Here is a 22089-nt window from a genome sequence, read left to right as displayed (position 1 = left end):
TCTATATGGGTCGCTGGGAGCAGGGCCATGTCTATGGATGTGCTAACCCCTTTCGTGATCACATAATCTGGTACGGCAGGTATATCGATGACTTGCTGTTCATATGGAATGGTCCTTTGAGTTCAATTGATAAGTTTCATCAATATCTCAATACAAACCAACACAATCTTCAATTATCACTTGAACACCAGGCCCGGACTGGCAATCTGTGGGTTCTGGCAAATGCCAGAGGGGCTGCTATAAGTTGCCATAGAAAGTCAGTATTTAGTGGGCTGGTGGGGTCTGTTTGGGCCTCTGTGTGGGCTGATTGGGCCTCTGTGTACCTGAAATGACAGGGCCTATTTTAATTCTCAGTCCGGGCCTGTTGAACACCATAAGGAGACAATCACCTTTTTAGATTTAACTTTAATAGGGAACACAAGCACTAAATCTATAGAAACTGAAGTTTTTAGGAAACCTACAGCAGGTAACACAATTTTAAAATATAACAGTTGTCATCCTAAACACACTTTGAACAGTATCCCTTATAGTCAGTTTGTGAGATTCCGTAGAAACTGCAGTCAGGATGCCACTTTTGATCTGCAATCACAACAATTAGGGCACAGACTGCAAGATAGAGGATACCCCAAACACCTCATAAGAAGTGCTCACGAGAAAGCTAAAACAGCACCTGTATTGGAGAAGGAGAAAAGAGAAATAAGAAGTTTGACCCAGGACTGTGTAGTCCACATTAAGCCTGACATACAAAAAGTGTTCTTCGTCACCGAATACAGTGAGGAGTATGGCCAAATTTGTAAGATCATTAAAAAATACCTACCTATTTTGAATGGTGATATGAAAATGTCGGAAATCCTGGCCCAAACTGAGGTCAAATGCGTCCCCAGAAAAGCTCCCACTCTAGGTAAAATACTGTCACCCAGTTTGGTGTCATCTGTTTCGCCCAATACGGCAGATAACTGGTTAAAAACAAAAGGCACATATAAATGCGGGGCGAATACCTGTAAGACATGCCAAGTGATCTCTACCGGGTCAGATTTTAAGTCCAATGCAACAGGACGAGTTTTCAAAAATACTGGGTTCCACAATTGCAACACTAAGAACATTGTATACCTACTTGAATGCTGTCATTGTAACAAGCAGTATGTGGGTCGTACATCCCGCATGCTGAAGGAAAGGATAAGGGAACACATCAGAAGTATTACTAATAAAGAGGAAAATATCCCGGTAGGCAGACATTTTAAAACATGCTCACCCAATGGTCTAAAAGACCTAAGGGTGAAGGTTATTGAAAAGGTACAGGTCCCCATCAGAGGTGGTGACATCATCCACAGATTGAACCTCAGAGAGGCTTTTTGGATCCTTAAATTGGATACAAGGATCCCGAATGGTTTAAACCATAGACATGACATTAGCTATTTATACTAAGGAGATAAATATAGTGACCCCTACCTTACTAAGAAAACCTACCTTAGACCTTTCCCCAGCCCCCACGTTGAATAATGACGTCCACTAAAAAATGGGGGAATGTTTTCTGAATCATCCCCTTCATAATAGCCGTACTGACAGTTTGTTTGGTTTTTAATTAACTTTGTTTTTAAAAAAAAAAAAAAAAAAAAAAAAACTTTTTAAACGGTTTCACTATGTCTCAGCTTTTAATAGATTTAAATAAAGATGTAATTTTATTAAGAGCCCACTAGAGGGCATTATTACCTCGTGTATAAAAAACCCAGCTGTAGCTTGTGAACAACTAACCTATGAAGGGATAACTCCCGAAACGCGTAAGGTTTTTTCTCAGCAGGAATTCCAATAAACCTTATTTTCAGAAGTGCCGTCTTCCTTCGAGTTCTTGTCAAATGTTTCATAGTAGTGTTAATTAGAAAGCTAAGTGGCCATCTGTTGGCAGGGTCGGACTGGGTGTCTGGGGCCCTTGAAAACAGAAACTTGTATTAATGTGGCCTGGCCTTCAAGATCCAATTCCATAGGATAAAAATGTGCTTACATTGGTCTTGGATTATTGTGACAAAAAGCATTTGGAGCTTTCTGTTATTGACTTGGTTTTTGTTTCCACAGGAAAAGGTTTTTAGTTTTTTTTACCACAAAGCGGAGTTGTCACCCAGACATAAAAAGCTGTATAATAAACGTCCTTTTCAAATTAAGCATGAAATCGAAAAGTTCTCAGCTGACAATGCCTTAAGGTGGCCATAGACAACAATTACGATCTTTCTTAGAAAAGATCTTTCCAAGAAAGATCGTTCGTTTCAATACACACGTGTAGAGCTGAATTGTCAGATATACAGGTAGAAACAATAGAATTCTACCTGCATCTGACGATCCATTCAAAGGCACCGGATCATAACCTTCCGCCCAGCCTGATTGACGACCCAAAAGTTTCCCACCATACACGCACCGAATATAGTATTTAAAAAATGTTTGAACCTTATCTTTAGGCATAGGGGCGAGGCAGGCAATTACTTTCACTTTCCATTCAGCACTTCCTAGATATCGCTGCTCTCCCCACATTCCCCCAGTTCTCTTCACCATTTAATTGAGTAGCCAGGGGATGGGGATGGACATCAGGTCCCCCATTCTGCTGCACAAACAAGATTCTGAGATGATGCAAGACTTGTCTTAATGCCAGTGTCTACAAAATGGCTGCTGCCTGCTTGCTGTAATTATTAATTCCCAGTCTGAAGGAAACTAGATTCAAATAATTTATAGAGTGTTTGATTGAATAACTGAATAAAATAGGATTTGGAATATTTTTTTTTGGATGACAGGTCTCCTTTAAACATTTTTAGAAAAACACATTTGTCATTTGTGTAACTACCATACAGCATACCCTGTGACAGGGGGGAGGGGAAGCCCAAGGGATAGTGGGACCTGGATGGTCAAGTGGTCTGCTGCATGTTTCCTCCCAGGAATGGGCCTCACTTGCTAGTTCCTTAAAGACAATGTGAGCAAGCAATCCAAGGGCTGCAGTGAGTGGTAGGTGGGCTATTATGGCTAGCAAGTTGCTGGCAGGCAAGTGAGGGATGTGGCAGGAGAGCCACTTACTTACTTGGGGTTAAGAAGCTCTTAGCCCATCTCTAATGTCCCTGTCCCAGCCCGTTCCGCTTTTTAATCTAACCCCTCCACCACAAATGAGCAACAAGGGACGGTTTCGACGTGCCACACAATGTGAACCAGGCTATGGGGATATGCGCTATTTCAGACCACTGACTCCGATTTCACTGATTTCATAGATTTCACTCAGAATTCAAGGAGGTCCATGTCTACTGGATATACAAAAGCATAAAAATGTCACATTTCTAGAATATCCAGATTTCCCCATACAAATCTCATTCACTATATCGTGTATATTGTCTTCACTCAAAATCACATTTACCGTATATACGCCAAGTTTTTCAGCATCCAAAATGTGCTGAAAAACTCTACCTCGGCTTTTACTCGGGTCAGCGGTACCCGACCCGAGTAGCTGAGATTTCAGTCACTTTTAATCATTCCTATACCAACAGTACACTTGGGGAGAGACTGCAATATCCCACAATGCCCTCTGTTGGTTATATGAAAGAATAACAGTGCGCCCTCTGTTGGTTATATGAAAGAATAACAGTGACTGCAATATCACACAGCGCCATCTGTTGGTTGTATGAAAGAATAACAGTGCGCCCTCTGTTGGTTATATTAAAGAATAACAGTGACTGTAATATCACACAGCACCCTCTGTTGGTTATATGAAAGAATAACAGTGCGCCCTCTGTTGGTTATATGAAAGAATAACAGTGACTGCAATATCACACAGCACCCTCTGTTGGTTATATGAAATAATAACAGTGACTGCAATATCACACAGCGCCATCTGTTGGTTATATGGAAGAATAACAGTGACTGCAATATCACACAGTGCCCTCTGTTGGTTATATGAAAGATTAACAGTGACTGCAATATCACACAGCGCCCTCTGTTGGTTATATGAAAGAATAACAGTGACTGCAATATCACACAGTGCCCTCTGTTGGTTATACGAAAGATTAACAGTGACTGCAATATCACACAGTGCCCTCTGTTGGTTATATGAAAGAATAACAGTGACTGCAATATCACACAGCGCCCTCTGTTGGTTATACGAAAGATTAACAGTGATGGCAATATCACACAGCACCCTCTGCACATGGTAGTGGGACAGTGGGACAATGCACACAGTAATCCGTTTGGCAATTCTCTGTCACCATCAACTTTGCAAAGAAGTCCGGTTGATCGCTGGGGGGGTCGCTTTGGCAGAATATGCGCTGCTGGGAGACAGGGCTGTAGTTGTGTCTAGGCTTATACTAGAGTCAATACGTTTTCCCAGTTTTCGTAGGTAAAATTAGGTACCTCGGCTTATACTCGAGTATATACGGTATGTTAATAATAGCGTCCCTATAGCTAAATGAATGGCATCCCTGCTTGGGTTATACCTGGTCCCCAATCCAGTACATCTAAGGTTTTGTAGAACATCTTTCATTGAGTAGAAAGAAAAAAAACTTTCAGTTCATAATTAACAGGCTTTTATCTGAATTTCGAGCTTAAACAAGATATTAGTGAGGTTTTAAACATTGCTGCTTTATTCCTAATTCTTGTCATTGTGTAAATATGAAAGGCGTATAATAACAAGATGCAGGGAACACCAGAGGACATGCTCCTCAGTACAAAAGCGTCGGCGGGATTAGTGTTCGTTTTCCCTAATTGTTCGACAAGGGAGCGTGGAGCTATTTCCCTATATCTCCCAGGAAATCAAAAACAGCTTGACCCAATTTCTAAAGGGCTTATCTTTTCTATGAGCATAAAATGTTCTTTTAATAGGATATTCTCAGTTATTGCATTCTAATTTACTGTTAAAGGGCACCTATCATAGAAATGTTGTTTCCACCGCTAGAAGTGGAGCCTACACTCTGGATAGGGAAAACAATAGCATTTTTCTAGACAAATGACGCGATTGTGTATTGTCCTCTCTGTACCAGGAGCCCAATACTTGGAGGATAACCATGCTGAGGCATGTGCATTATGAGCAAGTCCGGACACTCGCTCATTATAAGCATGTATCTCCCCCAATTCCCACATCATGCACATATTGTGGGAGCCAAAACTCTGGCACATGATTGTGCCCCTTGATAATAAAAGAGGAAATGTTTGCCTATCTCTTGTAACCAGTAGCAACCAATCATTTTAAGACCCAGGGCAAAGATCTCATTGGTGGGTCTCCACTGCTCAATAAATTTGTGATAGAACATTTAAGCTCATGAACTTCAATATAATAAAGCAGGCATTGAAGAAATTGTCTGCATTTACTGAAGTAGAAATGATCCCCAGGATTGCCACCCCTCGGCTAACAGCCATGGAAGCAGATAAATGACAAAATATGGACGGCACAAGGAAAAAAAGCATGCTGTAGAGCATTCCATTATATTAAAATAAGGGGTCTGCCATCATTGCAAGATAATTTTGTCAAACGTTATACCATATGAAAGGTCTAAAAGTCAGCTGGTGGGAACTGGACAAATGTCCTTTTTGCACATTTATTAATTTGGCACTGCAACCAATCTTCTCAGTCTCAGTTCAATCAAAGTTCTATTGATAAGTCCCTGCAGGCAAAGCATGCTTCCATGTGAAGGACTCCTCACCAGTTTGGACCAAAGCAGCACAGTTAAACTGGCCATAGATGTTGAGATTTTTAAAGGATCCAATCATCACCATGAGACCACGATTATCTCGGAACGATTGTATGATCGTACAAATTGTCCATCAACTAAAAAGACCAATTTGCAGGAAAACAACGGGGAGCTGCCTGCTTGGCCCTGCAAATATAGATAGATTGCACTGGGGCCGACAAAGATTTTTTAACCTGGCCGATCAATTTCCTGACAGATGTCGGCCAAAAAATCGTAAGACGTTCAATCGTTCGAATCCCACTAACCGCACGATAATTTCGAAGGATTGGTTGGACTTCGCAAAAATTGGTCGTTCGGCAAGAGAAATCTTTGCGTCTATGGGGACCTTTAGACTGGAAAAGACAGACTGGTCAAGTGTGATGTATACAAGACATTACTCTACACATGGACCAATATATACATTTTAAGATCAGTACACTGACACACATATTGTAGGTTATATTCCATAGTCACCCATCACAAGTCAAGCACTGACTAGGGATGTAGCGAACCGCCGATAATGTGTTCGCGAACGCCGTTCGCGAACACCGGCAAAAAATGCGAACAGTTCGCGAACAGTTCGCGAACTTCGAACATCCGAAAATCGTTCGATTCAAACGATCGAAGGATTTTAATCGTTCGATCGAACGATTTTCGTTCGAATCGAACGATCGAAGCCATTCGATCGAATGATTTCATTCAATCCAATGGCTTCGATCGTTCGATTCGAACGAAAATCCTTCGATTTTAGCGATCGAATGGTCGAATGGTCGAACGATTTTGACGCGAACGCCTATTGGCGAACGTCGCGCGACGTTCGCGAACTTGCGGCGGACGCGAACAGCCGATGTTCGCGAGAACAAGTTCGCCGGCGAACAGTCCGCGACATCCCTAGCACTGACATACGGTGGTGAATGGGGATTCCTGGATCACTGGTAGGCACATATACCGCTGTGAGCATACATTCCTCAGTATTTAATAGAGCAAGATCGTGGTGTCTTTTGTACAACCCTTGTGTATATTTTTACAATTATCCCCCTTCCATGTTCTGCTTTAACATTTGCTCAGGCCCAACCAGCATCATTGTAACTGCCACAGGCGTTCGAGGTCCAGGAGTATTCAGGTCAAATATCACACTAACTGGACTTGAAGCTTGGCCCAGTTGGATGCAGTATGAGATCTATAATCTAGAATGCTTGGCACCTGGGTTTTTTTTATATAAGGGTTTCTTCCATAATTTAGGTCACCATGCCTTAGGTCTACTAAAAAAAACATTTAAACATTAAATAGGATAGTTTGCCACCAAAGGTGCTGTTTATTATGACAAACAAAAAGGCAAACAAATTGCTTAAAATTGACTCTATAGGAGATGGTTCCATGTGAGTGTGTGTGTGTTTGAGAAATGGCTCTCCTCCGACGGGAGGATGTGGGTGGGTTTGGTGAAGGTTTCATCACGACCTTATGAATCTGGGAGATAAGTCTGAATAATTTGTTTTCTGTTCATTTTGTTAGTTATCGGTCAATCTGTTTGTTATTTTCATGTTCCGTTTAACTTCTAAGTAAAGAAAAATCTCTATAGGAGATGGCCTTCCAGCTTCCTGGACATCTGACTTTGCAACATATATTCTATAAATGTATAGAAATAGGAGATCCCACATATCAGGTCCAGTCCCCTATAGGATTGCATTCTGCTTATTCTCTATTTTTGGGCACTTGTCTTTCCATGTCTCTCTCTCTCCTCCCCACCATCCCTCCTTGCCTTTACAGGTCTCTGAGGCCTCCTCTGATTAAATGATTTCTTCCTTTTCAGCAGAAAAACTAATAAGAGCCTCAAAGGATTTTTCTTTTGACTTAAAAAAAAAGAACAAATATCTTAATTTGCATCCGCCCTGCAAACTAATTGGTGGAAAATGAAACTGGCGAAGCCGCTTAATTAAATGAGGACAGAGTGAAATCCGACCCGATCCTGATTAGCTGGCACATTAATTCAGTTTGTGAACGTTTAGATGAGTAGGGAGTGGGGATGGTGAGACTGGAGGAATGTGGAGTGAAAGAGTTAAAGAGAAGACACAGAAAAGAGAAAAACAATGAATGACTGAGAACCGATCAGAAACAATGAGAAGATTTTGGACTTGTAGGACATCTACAAATTATTAATGGTTGTGTCCATTAAGAATGGAATACCAACCATGCCGAGTACAGTACCAAATGACACGTTGTCTAGGCATTGGATCAAAGGACCATAACATTCATTTTTGTGTTTTTTTTTCCTATTCTGCCTCAGCCAAATCTTATTATTTTATTTTCATCTTCCAGTGTACAATTTACATTACAGTCAGGTTGGGATGATAACAACCGTAAAAACATTTAAAGCGGAGAGCTGTAGAAAAGAGGGGTAATGTAATAAAATGTGCAAAGGCAGCTCCAGTTCTAGAAATCCATAACAATCAATCAGCAGGCAGTATTAATGGATGCAGAATCAATCACAACCACAGAAAAATGAGATAGAGACAAAAGCAAAACAAACATTTCTGAATCACATGCTCAAATGTACAGTATGTTAAAATGATTCATTTAGCACACATATATTGAAAATGAGCCACACTTCCGACATGTCTGCTTTTATTCTGGGCCCCAAGTGGCCACTGTGTCTGTTGTATCTATTGTTATGTCCATGGGTGCAATAAGGGTAAAGTTCTTGCTCATGTGAAACTGCAAACCTTAATACTATGTATTGCCTGTTGCAAAGCTCAAGACCCCACCAGTGTCAAGAATGGGGAGCCAGGAGTAGTGATGGGTGAATTTCTCCCCTTTCGTTTCACCAAAAAAATTCAAAACGGCGAACAAGTCGCAAAAAAATTTAAAATCGGAAATCACGCTTACATCCAATTCTGGATGTGCGTCTGAAGAGTCGCTCGTATCAATTTTGATGCTGGAGTTAAAGTCAATGGGCATCCGAATAGTGTTGACGCGCGGCACTTTTTATCTGAGCGTCAACACTATTTGGATGCCCATTGACTTTAACGTCAGCATCAAAAATGACACGAGCGACTCTTCAGATGCGCGTTCCAAAATTTTTCAACTGCATCAAAAAATTTTGGACGCACCGCACCATCCAAATTTCTGCGGGAGATGCCCACTGAGAGTTTTCCTGAAGTCCTGGTGGTCCAGTATGACACTGTGTGAGTAGTGTGGGCAGATCAGTGCCCAACCCAGACCCATTAACCCACAACCAAACTTGTACCCGCCACCCAATATGTCCCCCTACCCAGACCCGACAGCAATTAGGTAAATTACCTTCTCACCTGGGAGCAGCAAAACCGCAAGACACTTCACAGAGGGCCGAAAGTAATGTCACTCTGCGGGAATATCAGAAGATTAAGAGGAAAAAAAATCCAAAACCGCAGGGGAGGTGCAAGCGATCACTCTGGCAACTTAGCCAGGTACCCAGTCAGTGAACTGCCCACATGGTCAGAGAATCAGGGACTTTCTTCCAGAAAACCCTTCTGCTTTGCAGGTATTCCACGTGTACCTATGGGTACCAGACCTGATACAGGACTCTTCTCTGCAGAAGAACAATCAGAGAATCCAAACACATCATTGATTACGCCAAGCTAACTGTCTTCCTCACTCTCACCACCATCAATCCTAAAAACCCTTGCCTTAATACCTCCATGCTAGACCAACCAGAGCCACAAGCAGGGCTGGTCCTATCAAATGTGGGGCCCAATTGGGACCATGTTGGCGGGGCCCCTAGACAAAGTGTTGCTGGCTACTGACACACCAAGTATTTAGGAAAATAAGGGCATACAGGCACAAAATAGAAAGGAAGGGGCAGACAAGGTAAGAGAGTGAGAGGGATGAAATAGGGGCACATAATAGGGGCACACAGGGTAAGAGAGAGAGGGAGGAAATAGGAGAGTGGACTGGGCCAATTAGTTTGGGGCAGGCTGGGCCGATTCAGCTTGGGAACAGGCTTGGTTGGATTGGGGGCAGGCAGGGCCTATCAAGGTTGGAGGAAAGCTGGGCCTATGAGAGTTGGGTGCAGGCTAGACCTATGGAGTTGGGGGATAGGCTGGCTTATCAGAGTTGGGGGTGGGCTGGACCTATGGATTTGGGGATGGGCTGAACTCTCAAAGTTGGGGGCAGGCCAGGCAGCATCATGTGCTGAGGGAAATATTATCTGTGCTGCCCTGTGGTGCGGGGCCCCCAGAGGTGCGGGGCCCTATTGGGCCCAATTGGTCCAATAGGCCTAAGGCCGGCCCTGGCCACAAGCCATGCCACATCTCTGCTGCACCTGCACATTTTGCTAATGCCGCCCTGTTCGTTTGATTTGTGAGTTACAATAGAAGAAGCCAATGGTGCCTTAGCCATTTTTGGTCAGGATCATTGGTCTAGCTAACCAGTCAAGGCAGACAGGGGTTGGCTTAGGAGCCAGAACAAAACAGTTTAAAGGGTGAGCCTGAGAGTATTACACATGTACTATGTGTGTACAGTATATTTTAGTTTATTACTCTGGATGCTGGTGCTTCCGCTACTGTGAACTAGGAATAAAGACTGTGCAAAAAAGCACCAATATTTTGGAATTGCATTGGCCTACAATTGCACCCTAGAAGCATGCCTCTTCTGCCTACCCCTAGTTCCAACCCCGATTATGTCGCTCATCGTAATCATGAAGGTGCTGCTTCTGGAGTGCCATTTACCCAACGTTTTTTTGGCGATGGAATTTAAGAAGAAAATCTCCAGTAATTGCATATTTTACCTGTAATTTTCCTTTGTTTCTGGTTGACGCTGAATCCCTTTATCATCTAGCCCAGTTATATACAGTATGTCACCATGTCAGATTGAGACAGGAAAGAGAAAGAGATTAAAAGAAAAAAATTTTATTCTGTCTTCTGAACAAATATGATAAATTACATTGCCTCTGGGTTTGGCTGCACTGCATTATGGGACGCTTAGTCTCTGTGTTAAGTCTCTGGGGAAAAATCCACAGGCCCGAGAAGTGGTTCCAGGAAAGACTATTTACAAATCCACTCTTACTACTATGTCCTCCTCTGGATTGAGAGCCATTCCCCTGAGGTTACCCTGCTAGATTCCGCTGTGGCTGGAATATGATAACTGCCACAGAATAGAGCAACATTCTGGCTAGGGTGATAAAAAGAACTGGGTGTTGTTTTAGGTACTGTTATGAGAGCAATGACCATCTATTGACCTGGGTGCAAGGATGGTTACTGGTTACTGTGGCATAATTAATGATAGAGCACAATATCATATCAGCACTCTCTATGAAGACAATGACAGTAGCAGTTTAGCTAATGATATATTGGCCTATAATAACGTGTGTGTGGTATTCAGTAATGACAAATGCTTTGGTAGTTGCTGTGTAATGAGGTGGATATTTATTATGTGTATATAATGACAAGAAATTTTGGGTAATGATGTGTGGATGATGAAGTAGCTACGTAGTGTAGTAGGGCCCTTTAATGGAAGGGATGGCTGAGAGGTTTCTGTTAGGTCTCCTTGTATTTGTACATTGATATGTAATAAATATGAAGCAGTTATCCCCTGTAATGAAAGCATATCTTGTTACCCTGATAACTGGAGATATGTTGGGGCTAGGATCCTGGGCTTTCTTCCTGCCCCCGATGTCCAGCGTACAGAGCAGCCAACTGGCGGAACCTGGGCCCCCAAGAACCCAGCTGAGAGAAGTCTTGCTCTGAGCTCGTAGACCAACTGCTAATTGAACTTAGAGAAGCAGCACTAGAGCCCGAGCCTTCAAAGGCATAAGTCTGGAATGAGTCATATGGAGGCACAGTTGAATCCTGATCCGCCAGTCTCACCTTCCGGCTGATGTAGTCCTTGAAGAGTGAGAAGTCCAGCTCAGCACCTGGGAACCACTGGGGCAGTGGGTGACGCTGTGAGGCCAAAGAACTATCTCCCCCAGCCTCACTGCCATCGCTAAAGTTGTATAAACTGCGTAGGGCGGACATGTCATATGCCTCAGTGTCCTGCTCACCACCTCCCTCATCATTGTACTTGATGACATTGTCCCTCATGTCTTCATCTTCTTCTGAAGTCAGGTGGCCCTGATGATGCCTCTTCAAAGCCAAGATAAGTAGGATCAGTACTGTGGGTGGAAACAAAAGAGACAATGAATTGTGATAAAAGGAATCATCAAACTAAATGAAAAAAACATTTTTAGCTGCATATGTGCCCATATGGATATCTGCATGCATTTCAAGAAATCACGTTGTACAGTGTCCAGGGACACTAAGCTTTCTGATAAAGCCATAATGATGGTCAAAATCTGGACAAATTGGGTTCCTCAGTTACAAAATAGTAATTGGTAAGGTTCTACAAGGCTATGGTTGTTCATTGTATCTAATATATGTGATCCTCTGTGTTGTAATATTGGTAATGCTATGAAAGAAGAAATGTTGAAAATCTCATTACGCTTCAGCTTCATTCTACTTATAAATTCAATAGGTTCCCTTTGATTGTGAATATTGCCTCTCAAATGCAGGTGCAATTTTGTGTACAGTGGCCCTGAAGACATATTTAGAAGAAATCCATAAATAGCACAGTGAGCAAAAGTGTATTGTAGAAGTCCATTGGTCTACAGAAGCAGTACTACAGCCAATATTATATGCAGTAAGACACCCAGCATTATCTGATGTTGCTAGCAAGAAGTCATTGTCATCTATCCCAAGCTGTACATTTGCCCCCATCCCCTAATCAGTCAATGTAGGAGCCCAGCCTGAAATCCAAGCTCTGTGTTATTTTTGGTCCTTATCACCTATCTAAGAGGTTTCCCGAAATATACCAGGGTAATGACATGATTGGTTCTCATTCACATTGTTATGAGCTAAGTGGGACTTGGTGTCTGCTCTGCACAAAGAATAAAGGCCAATGGGCAGCTCCTTTGGGGGCATGGGGAAGAAGTGGAAGCACCACCATGACTTATGTAGTCTAAAATCCATTTGTGATGTTCAGGGCTCACTATGTACCATCAATAGATCATTATACACAAACACGACCCCAAGAAAGTATCTCAGATGATAATGTCACAGGTGAATCTGGCACCAAACTTCAGCCAATGGAGTGTACTGCCAGGCATTTCTGGATACTTTCTCCCCACGTGAGAAATACCCCAAGCCTAAAGCTAAATTATAAATCATGATGAATAAAAAAAAATATTCGTTAGGATTAATGGATCCATGCATAAATAGTGCCTATACTTAGAAATGCAATCAATACTGCATGTAATAACTGCTAACAGTCTGGTGGAAGCAGGTTTTATTGCATCGGTTTCTGCAGAGAAGAGACTTCCCTTTTGGCTTCAGCTGGATTGTACATGAAAAAAAGATTCCCCTGCTCTTCCAATATCATTTATTTAGTTGATAGATTAGTGAATGTTACAGCCTGCTTTGATATACGTGAGCTACTTATTTCTTGGCATAAATATTTAATGAGGCATCCGTTCCTCGAATCAGTTTATTTCCAGTCAATAAGGACAGCAGCACATGGCTCACTACTGGGCTTCAAATATTAAACAGAGGATAAAGGAAAAGAAGTCAAATGAGAGAGGTTCAGATTACACATCACTCTACCTTGGGCACTGGCTTGATCAATTTCTTAACAGGGCATCAAAGGAAACATATTCAGTCAGGGGCCTAACTGGAAGGTGGTGAGTTCCATATATAAAATCTGGCCACACATGCAGTGATCTGATTGAAATTGGCTTTTTAATGCACTCGCATAAAGCACCGTAAAATTAACATTCAGATGAGCCAATCTGATGTTTCTATACCAACAGCAAAGTGATATTTTATACCACAAGGGAGTCTTCACAGAACTGTGATCAAATATCCATTACCATTATTTAAAGGGAATATATACTCTGTTTTTTTACATGAGCTCATTCAACTGGGCTCCTGTATACCTAAAACTTCCAGACATAGATATAAATGTACACAGACCTACCTGATTCCACAGATTTAAAGGGGACCCCCGTCACCCCAAAAAAATATTCAGAATCCTATTTTATCACATTAGTCAAGCAAAATGAACTTTAATTACACTATATGAATTATTTGAATCTCGTTTCCATCAGTCTGGGAATTCATAATTTTAGCAAGCAGACAGGAGCCATTTTGTGGACACTGTTATTAAGACAAGCCTTGTATCATCTCAGAATCTTGTTTGTGCACCAGAATGGGGGACCTGATGTCCATGCCCTGGCTACACAATTAAACAGTGAAGATAACGGGGACCAGTTATCCACCCCCCTTAGGCTCACAGTGTAATGCAACCCCTTACACACATTGTACCATTGTGAAGTGATGGATTCTATGACCAGAAATCCCTCTGCTTTCCAGAAAATCTCTGCACCACCCATGATGGAAAAGGATTTGATTAAACATGGTGAGGAAGGGGTTGCATTACACTGTGAGCCTGGAAGTTTAGAAAATAGTTCATCAATGTTCTATTGGTTTTAATCTGTGGAATGAGGCATGCATGTGTTTATGCGCCTATAAGCCCAAAAGAAGCTCATGTTAAAAGGGAGGTATATATATAACTTTAAGATCCTGGAACACATGGCATTTTCCCCAACCTAACTGTGCCACCTTTCAGTGATTAGAATGGAAATCTGCCTAACATCTCTAGTACAGGTGAATTTTGACCAGATAAGGGCATATGACCTGGCTCCACTTGAGCTGTATCTGACAGCAAATAGGTTCACAGTGAACAGTCATCAACCGATATAGTATAAGAAAGTCTAATATTTAATGTAACAAGCTAAGTTAATCAGTTGTGTTTAAACTTACCCACAAGAATCAGGACACACACAAGCAGAGCAATGAGTGCCCCAGGGCTGAGACTTCCAGCCATCACATAAGCGGTGGTATTACACGACTGCACAGTTCCAGAGCTGTCACAGCCGCACACTCGGATGGTGAGAGTTCCTGTACTGCTTAGAGCGGGTGTCCCACTGTCAACCACCAAGATAGGAAGGATGAACATATCCTGCGCTCTTCTGTTAAATGGCATTTCATGGGTGTGCACAGAGGCTGTGTTATCTGCAGGTAGAGGTACAGTGAGTCTGTGTTTAGAAGGGAGTCTATGAAATAATGGTGAGTTTAGTAGAGAAATAAGTTGAGGATTTTTGTGATGGAAGCTCATGAGATCTGTATAGTCTTCTGGATATTTTAAAACAAAGGGAGTAAATCTCTTGAAAGGTCAAATTCAGCATCCAGTTAAACAGCTGCACATTTGCCTACCTTCCTTATAGAACAGGCCAATGCCTTCTTTCAGAGCCAAAGATTGGTAGTGCTAACCAGTGCCGGAACTAGGGATAGGCAGAGTAGGCACGTGCCTAGGGTGCAAAGCTGGAGGGGGGCACCAGGCACGTATCTTCTCTGCCTCATACCCTAGTCCGGTCCGGCTGCTCTGCCGTTGAGTGTGTCCTTTTTGTGTACACACGTCCTTTTTGACATGGTGCACGCCTATTGACACACGTGCGCTTCATTTTTGACTCGCTTGTGTGCCTTTTGGGCGATGTGACCAACCAGGTTGCCTAGGGCGCCTAGCCCAGTGCTGGTGCTTACCCAAAAGCAATCAAGGTTAGGGTGGCTCAGTAGTGTAGTAGTATAGTTGCGATTCTCAGAGGTGGATCACTTGGCTCGTGCATTGGTGAAGAACGCAACTAGCTGTGAGTATTAGTGGGATCAGTAGTGTTTATAGGCATTATTGGGCATGACTGAATCAAGGTCATAGATAAAACATCTGGATTTAGCAAGTGGGAGTTGCATATTCACATGCAGAGCCTCAGAGAATTCACACCTGCCCAATTGTGTATATAAAGCTCACCTTTAACATTGACCAGAGTGAAGTGATGCTCTGCAGTAGACTCAGGCGCAAGTCTGAAGTAGAAACGATGTCCCCCCATCGGCTCATCACGATCCACCACACTAATAGTCTGAATGAGCTGCGATAGAAGAGAAGAATGTGGATAATGTATATATGGGAAATGCAGAATCTTCTGTTGGCCCCCTCTTATACAGTATATTCTCCCACAGTTAATAAAAGTAACCACTCAATAGAGATGTAAACTACTGGGTTCACACGCACTGAAAAATCAGTAGAAATTGTAGGTTGCCAAGTATTGAGTACAGTCATATTAAGATTTATGTAAGCCCCTCATTAAGTAGATGAACAGTAGGTTACATCTGTTTGTATAGCAAAAAGTTAGATCTGTTGTATAAAGACATGTTAACTAGCCTCATTCGTTTTGTGCCTGATGGGGCATTTACTCAAAGGCTGGATTGGGTTCTGTCAAGAAGTGATTGGGAAGTGATTATGAAATGTGCATGCAGAATCAAGGCTTTAAATGATACTTAAAGCCCTCAATTACAAATGTATTAAGGACTGTTGGGGCTATGTTATAAAAGATACCAGGTTTCCCCAGGTGCAGTAACCCATAACAACCAACCAACAGGTACCATTTTACCAGTCACCTGCTTAAAATCAAACATCTTATTGGTTGCTATAAATTATTGCATATGGACATAGTGTAAACATTACTGCCATCTGAACTTGCCTACCCTGAGGCACAACCTTGTTGATCCTAATTGGCTCAGATATCCCTGCTGCTGACAGCACTGGCTCATGAACAGAATGCCAACGAAATCATACCCATATGAAGCATTTACTTGGTCGTCAACCACCCAAAAGGTGCACTAGCAGTCATATAGCAGCACAATAGACTACAGAGGCATAGCTGGCCACAGACACTGTATCCATTTGAGTGGAGGTATAGTGAGTGTTGGAGACAGAAGTTAGACTAGAGAGAAGGGACACTTACAAATTTTTCGGATTTTGTTTATTGATTTATATGCAGAATACTTAATGCTTGAATTTAATATAAGCTTCATCATATCGAAATAAGAAACTTTCTAATTACAATCAATTAAATATTCTGCATTGTTTTTGAAATAATTAAGTTTATCTTCACTATTCCTCTCTCAGCATCTGTTTCCTCTTCATTCTTCATGCAGCAGTTGGGTGTCAGATATTCATTCACAGATTCAGTAAATCTTATAGGAGGGGATTACTTTCCTAGCAGATGAATTAGAGGTCACTCAAATAACTGATTCCAGTACAAACAAAACCTAACAAAATAACTGCCTTTTGCACAAATTCTTCATGTAGAGAGACATGAGCTCTTACACATCTTCTAGGCAAAAGGTGCCCCCCTATAAGCTTACGCCAGGCGGAGTTGCGCTATGGTGAAAGGAAGTAACTACGTTAATTCACTAAGTTGCGGATATTCGTGAACGTTACCTCTTGCGCCAGACTTTACTTCGCCACCTCAGACCAGGCGAAGTGCAATAGAGTAGATAGGGATTGCTCCAAAAAAAGTTGAAATTTTTTCTAAGTCCCAAAAAACACTGGCGTTTTTTACTCTTTTAAGGGTGATAGGCTGAGAAAGAGCGAATTTTTTTAGGGTATCCTCCTTCCCCCCTACATTTGATAACATATGGCACCTAAACTATACTGTGGGCACATGTGTAGGGCATTAGAACACATTTATTAAGGTTCCCTGGCCTTGTGTAGTGTAATGTGTTTTCTGCTGCATATACGTCCATTGTACTTTAACTGCACCCCGTATGCAAATTTCCTAACGCTAGCGTAACTTCGAACCGCTGATTGTAACATCACTGGCGCAACTTCACAAACAATCGGTAATTTGTGCGCAACTTTGGATCTTCGTGAATTTGCGCAACCCTGGCGAATCTATGCCTGATTGCGAAGTGCGGCGAAGCCAACGTTGGGACAACTTCGAAGGTAAGTAAATTTGCCCCTAACTGTCAATGATTATCTGACACCCAACTCCTGCAATGAAGACAGAATGAAGAGAAACAGATGTTGACAGAGGAATAGTGAAGATAAATTTGATTATATCAGAAACGGTACAGAATTTTTAATTGATTGTATTTAGAAAGTTTCTTATATCAGTATGGTGAAGCTTATATTAAATTTAAATTTTAGCAATAGTTCCCCTTTAAGTGAAAGAAGGCACATATGCAAGTGTACACAGAAGTCATATTTTTTGGGCACAAGATCAACAGAGTCAACAGGAGAAATCCCAGTGGACTCAGCCACCTCAAGCCCGCTGACTACAGCCATGATTCCATATCAGTGCCCTTTAAGTGAAAGAAGGCACATATGCAAGTGTACACAGAAGTCATATTTTTTGGGCACAAGATCAACAGAGTCAACAGGAGAAATCCCAGTGGACTCCACCTCAAGCCAGCTGACTACAGCCATGGTTCCTTTCAAATATTGTTTGCATCAAGCTTCAAGCTGGACTTTTAGGGTTATCTTGTAGTGCAAATAGGCCTAATCACTCCCTAACTGTTCTTCTGTCTGCGCAATCAGACACTATCATAGTCCAGAATAGGGGTGCCAGTCCCACAGTGTCAGTGTAATGCAGTCGTTTCCAAAACCCCCTACACCACTTCTCAGAGTTCTAGATAACAAGCAACATATCCAGATGGCAAAAGTCTAATGTAGCCTCCACTAAGTAGGTGTGCCTAGCAAACCCTGAATAAAATATAATGATGGCACACCAACACTTTCATTTAGTTCTTAGACTGTTGACTTGTAAAGGAAATCTATTTCTCTGCTTAATATATTGTTCTGCCATCTTATGGATGTATGAGGGAATGTTACAACATGGCCTTTCAAACTAAATGAACTTGACTTTATCCTTCATTGTTCCTTTAATTACCCATCCATCCCCTAGCTTTCCCCTTTGCTCTAAACAGCTTGAAAGGCTTCCCTATAATCAACTCCCTCAGGTTCTTACCAATAGTAATCTACTCAATCATCACTAATCTAAATGCCGCAAATGTCACTGGACAGAAAGTGCCATTACTAAAATGACAAATGACCTTCTACAGCTAAATCAGATGAACACTTATGCTTCTTCTCCTTGGCTCCTCTGTTGCTTAAGACATTGATGATTAACCATTGCTCATTTAAATTGTTAGCCTCCCTGACACTATCCCTCCTCCCATTTATAGTTTCATCTTAATTTAAATCACAATCTGCTCTTCCCATACCTGTTACTAGCTATGTATTAGGTACAGTATTACCAATCTATCAGTTTACTTAAGGATAACAAAGGCCCAGTAAAAATCTATTTTATTATTTGTATGAAGGCATAGGACTGCTGTTCTTGCTTCCACACACAGCAGCCCTAGCCACCTAAAGTCTTAGCCACCATAACTTTAAATTTTTTTTTAACTTTTGTGGATTCTTCAATGTAACCCATTTTCTCTGTGTTAAGGTTGTGTGCACACTGTGCTGCTATAGGATGTAGGAACCAATCCAACAGGGCCCTCTGGGTATTCAGGGTATGAATGAAAGAGCATTGCCCATGACCCCAGAACTCAAAGGGCCATTCTGGGGGGGGGACTTAGTGTTTAAAAGGAACACCAAAAGTTTACTTTAATTTCCATTATTCCTTGTGGGCTGGCGTGGTACTGAAAAATTGGCGAATTACTAATAGCTGAGTGAGTTTGACACCAGTAGCAGCAAAGTTTTTGGAAGGAGTTTTTAAAAAGAACTTTTACTCAGAAAAAATTCTCGCTCTCAGCCTGAAAACTCTAGGGGGCAGATTCCCTAAAGGGCGAAGTGACTAACGCTACCGAAAATTCGCCAGCGTGACGTCATTTCAGAACTTCTCCAATTTCCTAACGGGCGCAGGCGTCACTTCACTAGCGAAGGAGATAGACGCTAGCGTTGCTTCGCACTCTAACGCCAGCCGAATTTTCGCTCTGGCGAATGGACGTAACTTCACAAATTCACTAAGATGCGGATTTTACTGAACGTTACCTCATTCGCCAGCTCAGACCAGGCGAAGTGCAATGGAGTGGATAGGACTTCCTCAGTCTTTAGTGCAAAAAACACTGGCGTCTTTTCGTTTTTTCAGAGTGATAGCCTGCAAAGGTCCGTAAATTTTTTTTTTGGGGTAACTGGGTTCCCCCCTTCATTTTCTAACATATGGAACATAAACTATACACTGGGCTCATGTGTAGGGCATTAAAACAACTCTATTTTATTTATTAAGGTTCCCTGGACTTGTCCATGTAACTTTATCATTTTCTGCCGTATGCAAATTAGGCAACGCTAGTGCATCTTTGCTTTGATTGCCGAAGAAACGCTAGCGAAAATTCGCCATCATATGTTGCCCTGGACGCAACTTCGCACTTTAGTGAACTGGCGTTGTCCTAGCGAATTTACCGTTGGCGAAGTGTTGTGATGGCTGCGAAGCAGTCGCTGGCGAATTTTCGCCCGGTTAGGGAATTTGCCCCTTGGCCTGTTAATTTGACACCACTACTAGCAAAGCTGTTGGAAGGGGTTTTAGTAAAGATCAAAGAACCGTAATTCAGAAATATTAGTAGTAGCAAAGCTGTTGGAAGGGGTATTAGTAAAGATCAAAGAATCATAATTCAGAAAAAGATCCCACTCTCAGCCTGAAAACTATAGACATGTTAGTTTGATACCAGTGGTAGGAAAGCATTTGGAAGGGGTGTTAGAAAATATCAAAAAACCAGAGCCCCAGCAATGTGTTTTGATCTTACACAGGAAGATAAACATGGGTCAAATGTCATTCATGGCTCTGTACATAACTAGAGAATAAAAACCTTATATAAAATGAGGGGGCCCCAGGTGACGAATAGGACGAATAAATGAGACTAGTTGGATGGTTTGTTAAGGAAAAGTTCACATTAAAAATCAATAAAATGAATAACAAATATAATATCATTAATAAGAAAATAAGTAATATATAGGTAGTTATAGTTTTAGTCTTAATTATTTATGTTGTGGTTTTTGAATGCTATTTATATATCATTTGGGTATTAAAGGAACAGTAACACCAAAAAATGAAAATGTTTTAAAGTAATGGAAATATAATGTAGTGTTGCTCTGCACTGTTAAAACTGATCTGTTTGCTTCAGAAACACTACTATAGTTCATACAAACAAGCTGCTGTGTAGAAATGGCGGAAATTGAAAAAAGACTACATGGCACAGGTTAAATACTGGATAACAGATAACACCATTATGAATGGCTGCCCCCATTGCTACACAACAGCTTATTTATATAAACTATAGTAGTGTTTCTGAAGCAAGCACACCAGTTGTACAAGTGCAGGGCAACACTACTTTATATCTGTATTACTTTTAAACACTTTTATTTGTTGATGTTACTGTTCCTTTAAGTATGAGTTGAACAGTAGGGATGTAGTAGATGTGATCTACGTGGATTTGCCAAAGCATTTGATACAGTGCTGCACAAACAACTGCTTTCTCAACTAAGGTCTGTTGGTTTTGGTAATGTTGTTTGCACAAATATATGGATATGAAACTGGCTGTAAAGGACCATTTACTAAGTCTGGCTTGAAAGAAATACTGGTTTATTAAGGATGAGCCCTTCAGAGTATTATGAATCTGCAAATATAATACAAATATTATAAGAAAAAATCAATTAACGTGATTAAAACGCATAAAGAGTGAGTGTCTCCAATAACTAACCTAGAGCCGCCACCTAGTCTATCCCTCAACTGTTGCACTGCCAGCAGTCACTAAGCTTCCTGGATAATATTATTGCTACAGCAAAGGTTAATGGTTATACAGTGAGATGTGTGTGTCTTTATTGCGGTACACAAGTTGTGTCTCTCCAGCTTGTATGACCTGCTAACCATTTGAAGCTCTAAATTACAAGAACAGAGAGGAGTCCATTTTGATGTCTTTGCTGTATATCCATTAGTCTAGACAGTTCTATACTAAGAGGTTTGTCAAGCCCATACTAATTTATTTTAAGGCCCTCTCCAAACACACAACAGGGCTGTACAACTCAGTAAATACTTGTATGGTCAAAATCAGCCAAACTACCCAACCAAATGTGGGCATAGGAAAGTCACCAGTCAATGGAATAGGCAGTGTTTTAGTTGTGTAAATGAAACCAATAGCAACTACTTGTTCTTTTATCTAGTATAGGTAAATCTGAAAACAACTGGACTTGCTGAGTGTCACGATCGCCACCCGAAGCAGGTCCAGGAGCTCCGGGCGGCGCGTCCTTCCCTGCCGGCGGCGCCCATGGCCGCCACGTGGGTAGCGGCGCCGGCGCGATGACGTCAGCACGCCGACATCGGCGCAAGGGCGCCAATGACGTCACTATAGCGCCAAATTCGAATACAAAAACGCTACCCAGACACCAGAATAGCGCCCAAGTATAGGAAACATTTCCAGTGTGTATCCTGGGTTCCCTGTGAGTTCTATTGCTTAATCTTGTTCCTGATTTATATCCTGACCCTTTGCCTGGACTTTGC

General features: G+C 41.7%; 1 protein-coding gene across 1 annotated transcript in view; it reads right to left on the bottom strand.

Annotated features, from left to right (window-relative positions):
- Window positions 1-10554: 10554 nt before the first annotated feature.
- Window positions 10555-22089, bottom strand: part of cdh22.L (cadherin 22 L homeolog) — a 100979-nt gene continuing 89444 nt past the window's right edge. The window contains exons 10-12 of the mRNA XM_018235167.2: window positions 15558-15675; window positions 14516-14767; window positions 10555-11814 (exon numbers count right to left, since the gene is read on the bottom strand). Coding sequence (XP_018090656.1) covers window positions 11303-11814; window positions 14516-14767; window positions 15558-15675 — 882 coding nt within the window. The 3' untranslated portion in view covers window positions 10555-11302. The remainder of the gene's footprint in view (window positions 11815-14515; window positions 14768-15557; window positions 15676-22089) is intronic.

The sequence above is a fragment of the Xenopus laevis genome, chromosome 9_10L (genome assembly GCF_017654675.1).
Source record: "Xenopus laevis strain J_2021 chromosome 9_10L, Xenopus_laevis_v10.1, whole genome shotgun sequence".
NCBI classification, from domain to species: domain Eukaryota; kingdom Metazoa; phylum Chordata; class Amphibia; order Anura; family Pipidae; genus Xenopus; species Xenopus laevis.
The sequence above is the reverse complement of the archived record's forward strand: the minus strand, read 5'-3'. Positions and strand labels throughout refer to the sequence as shown.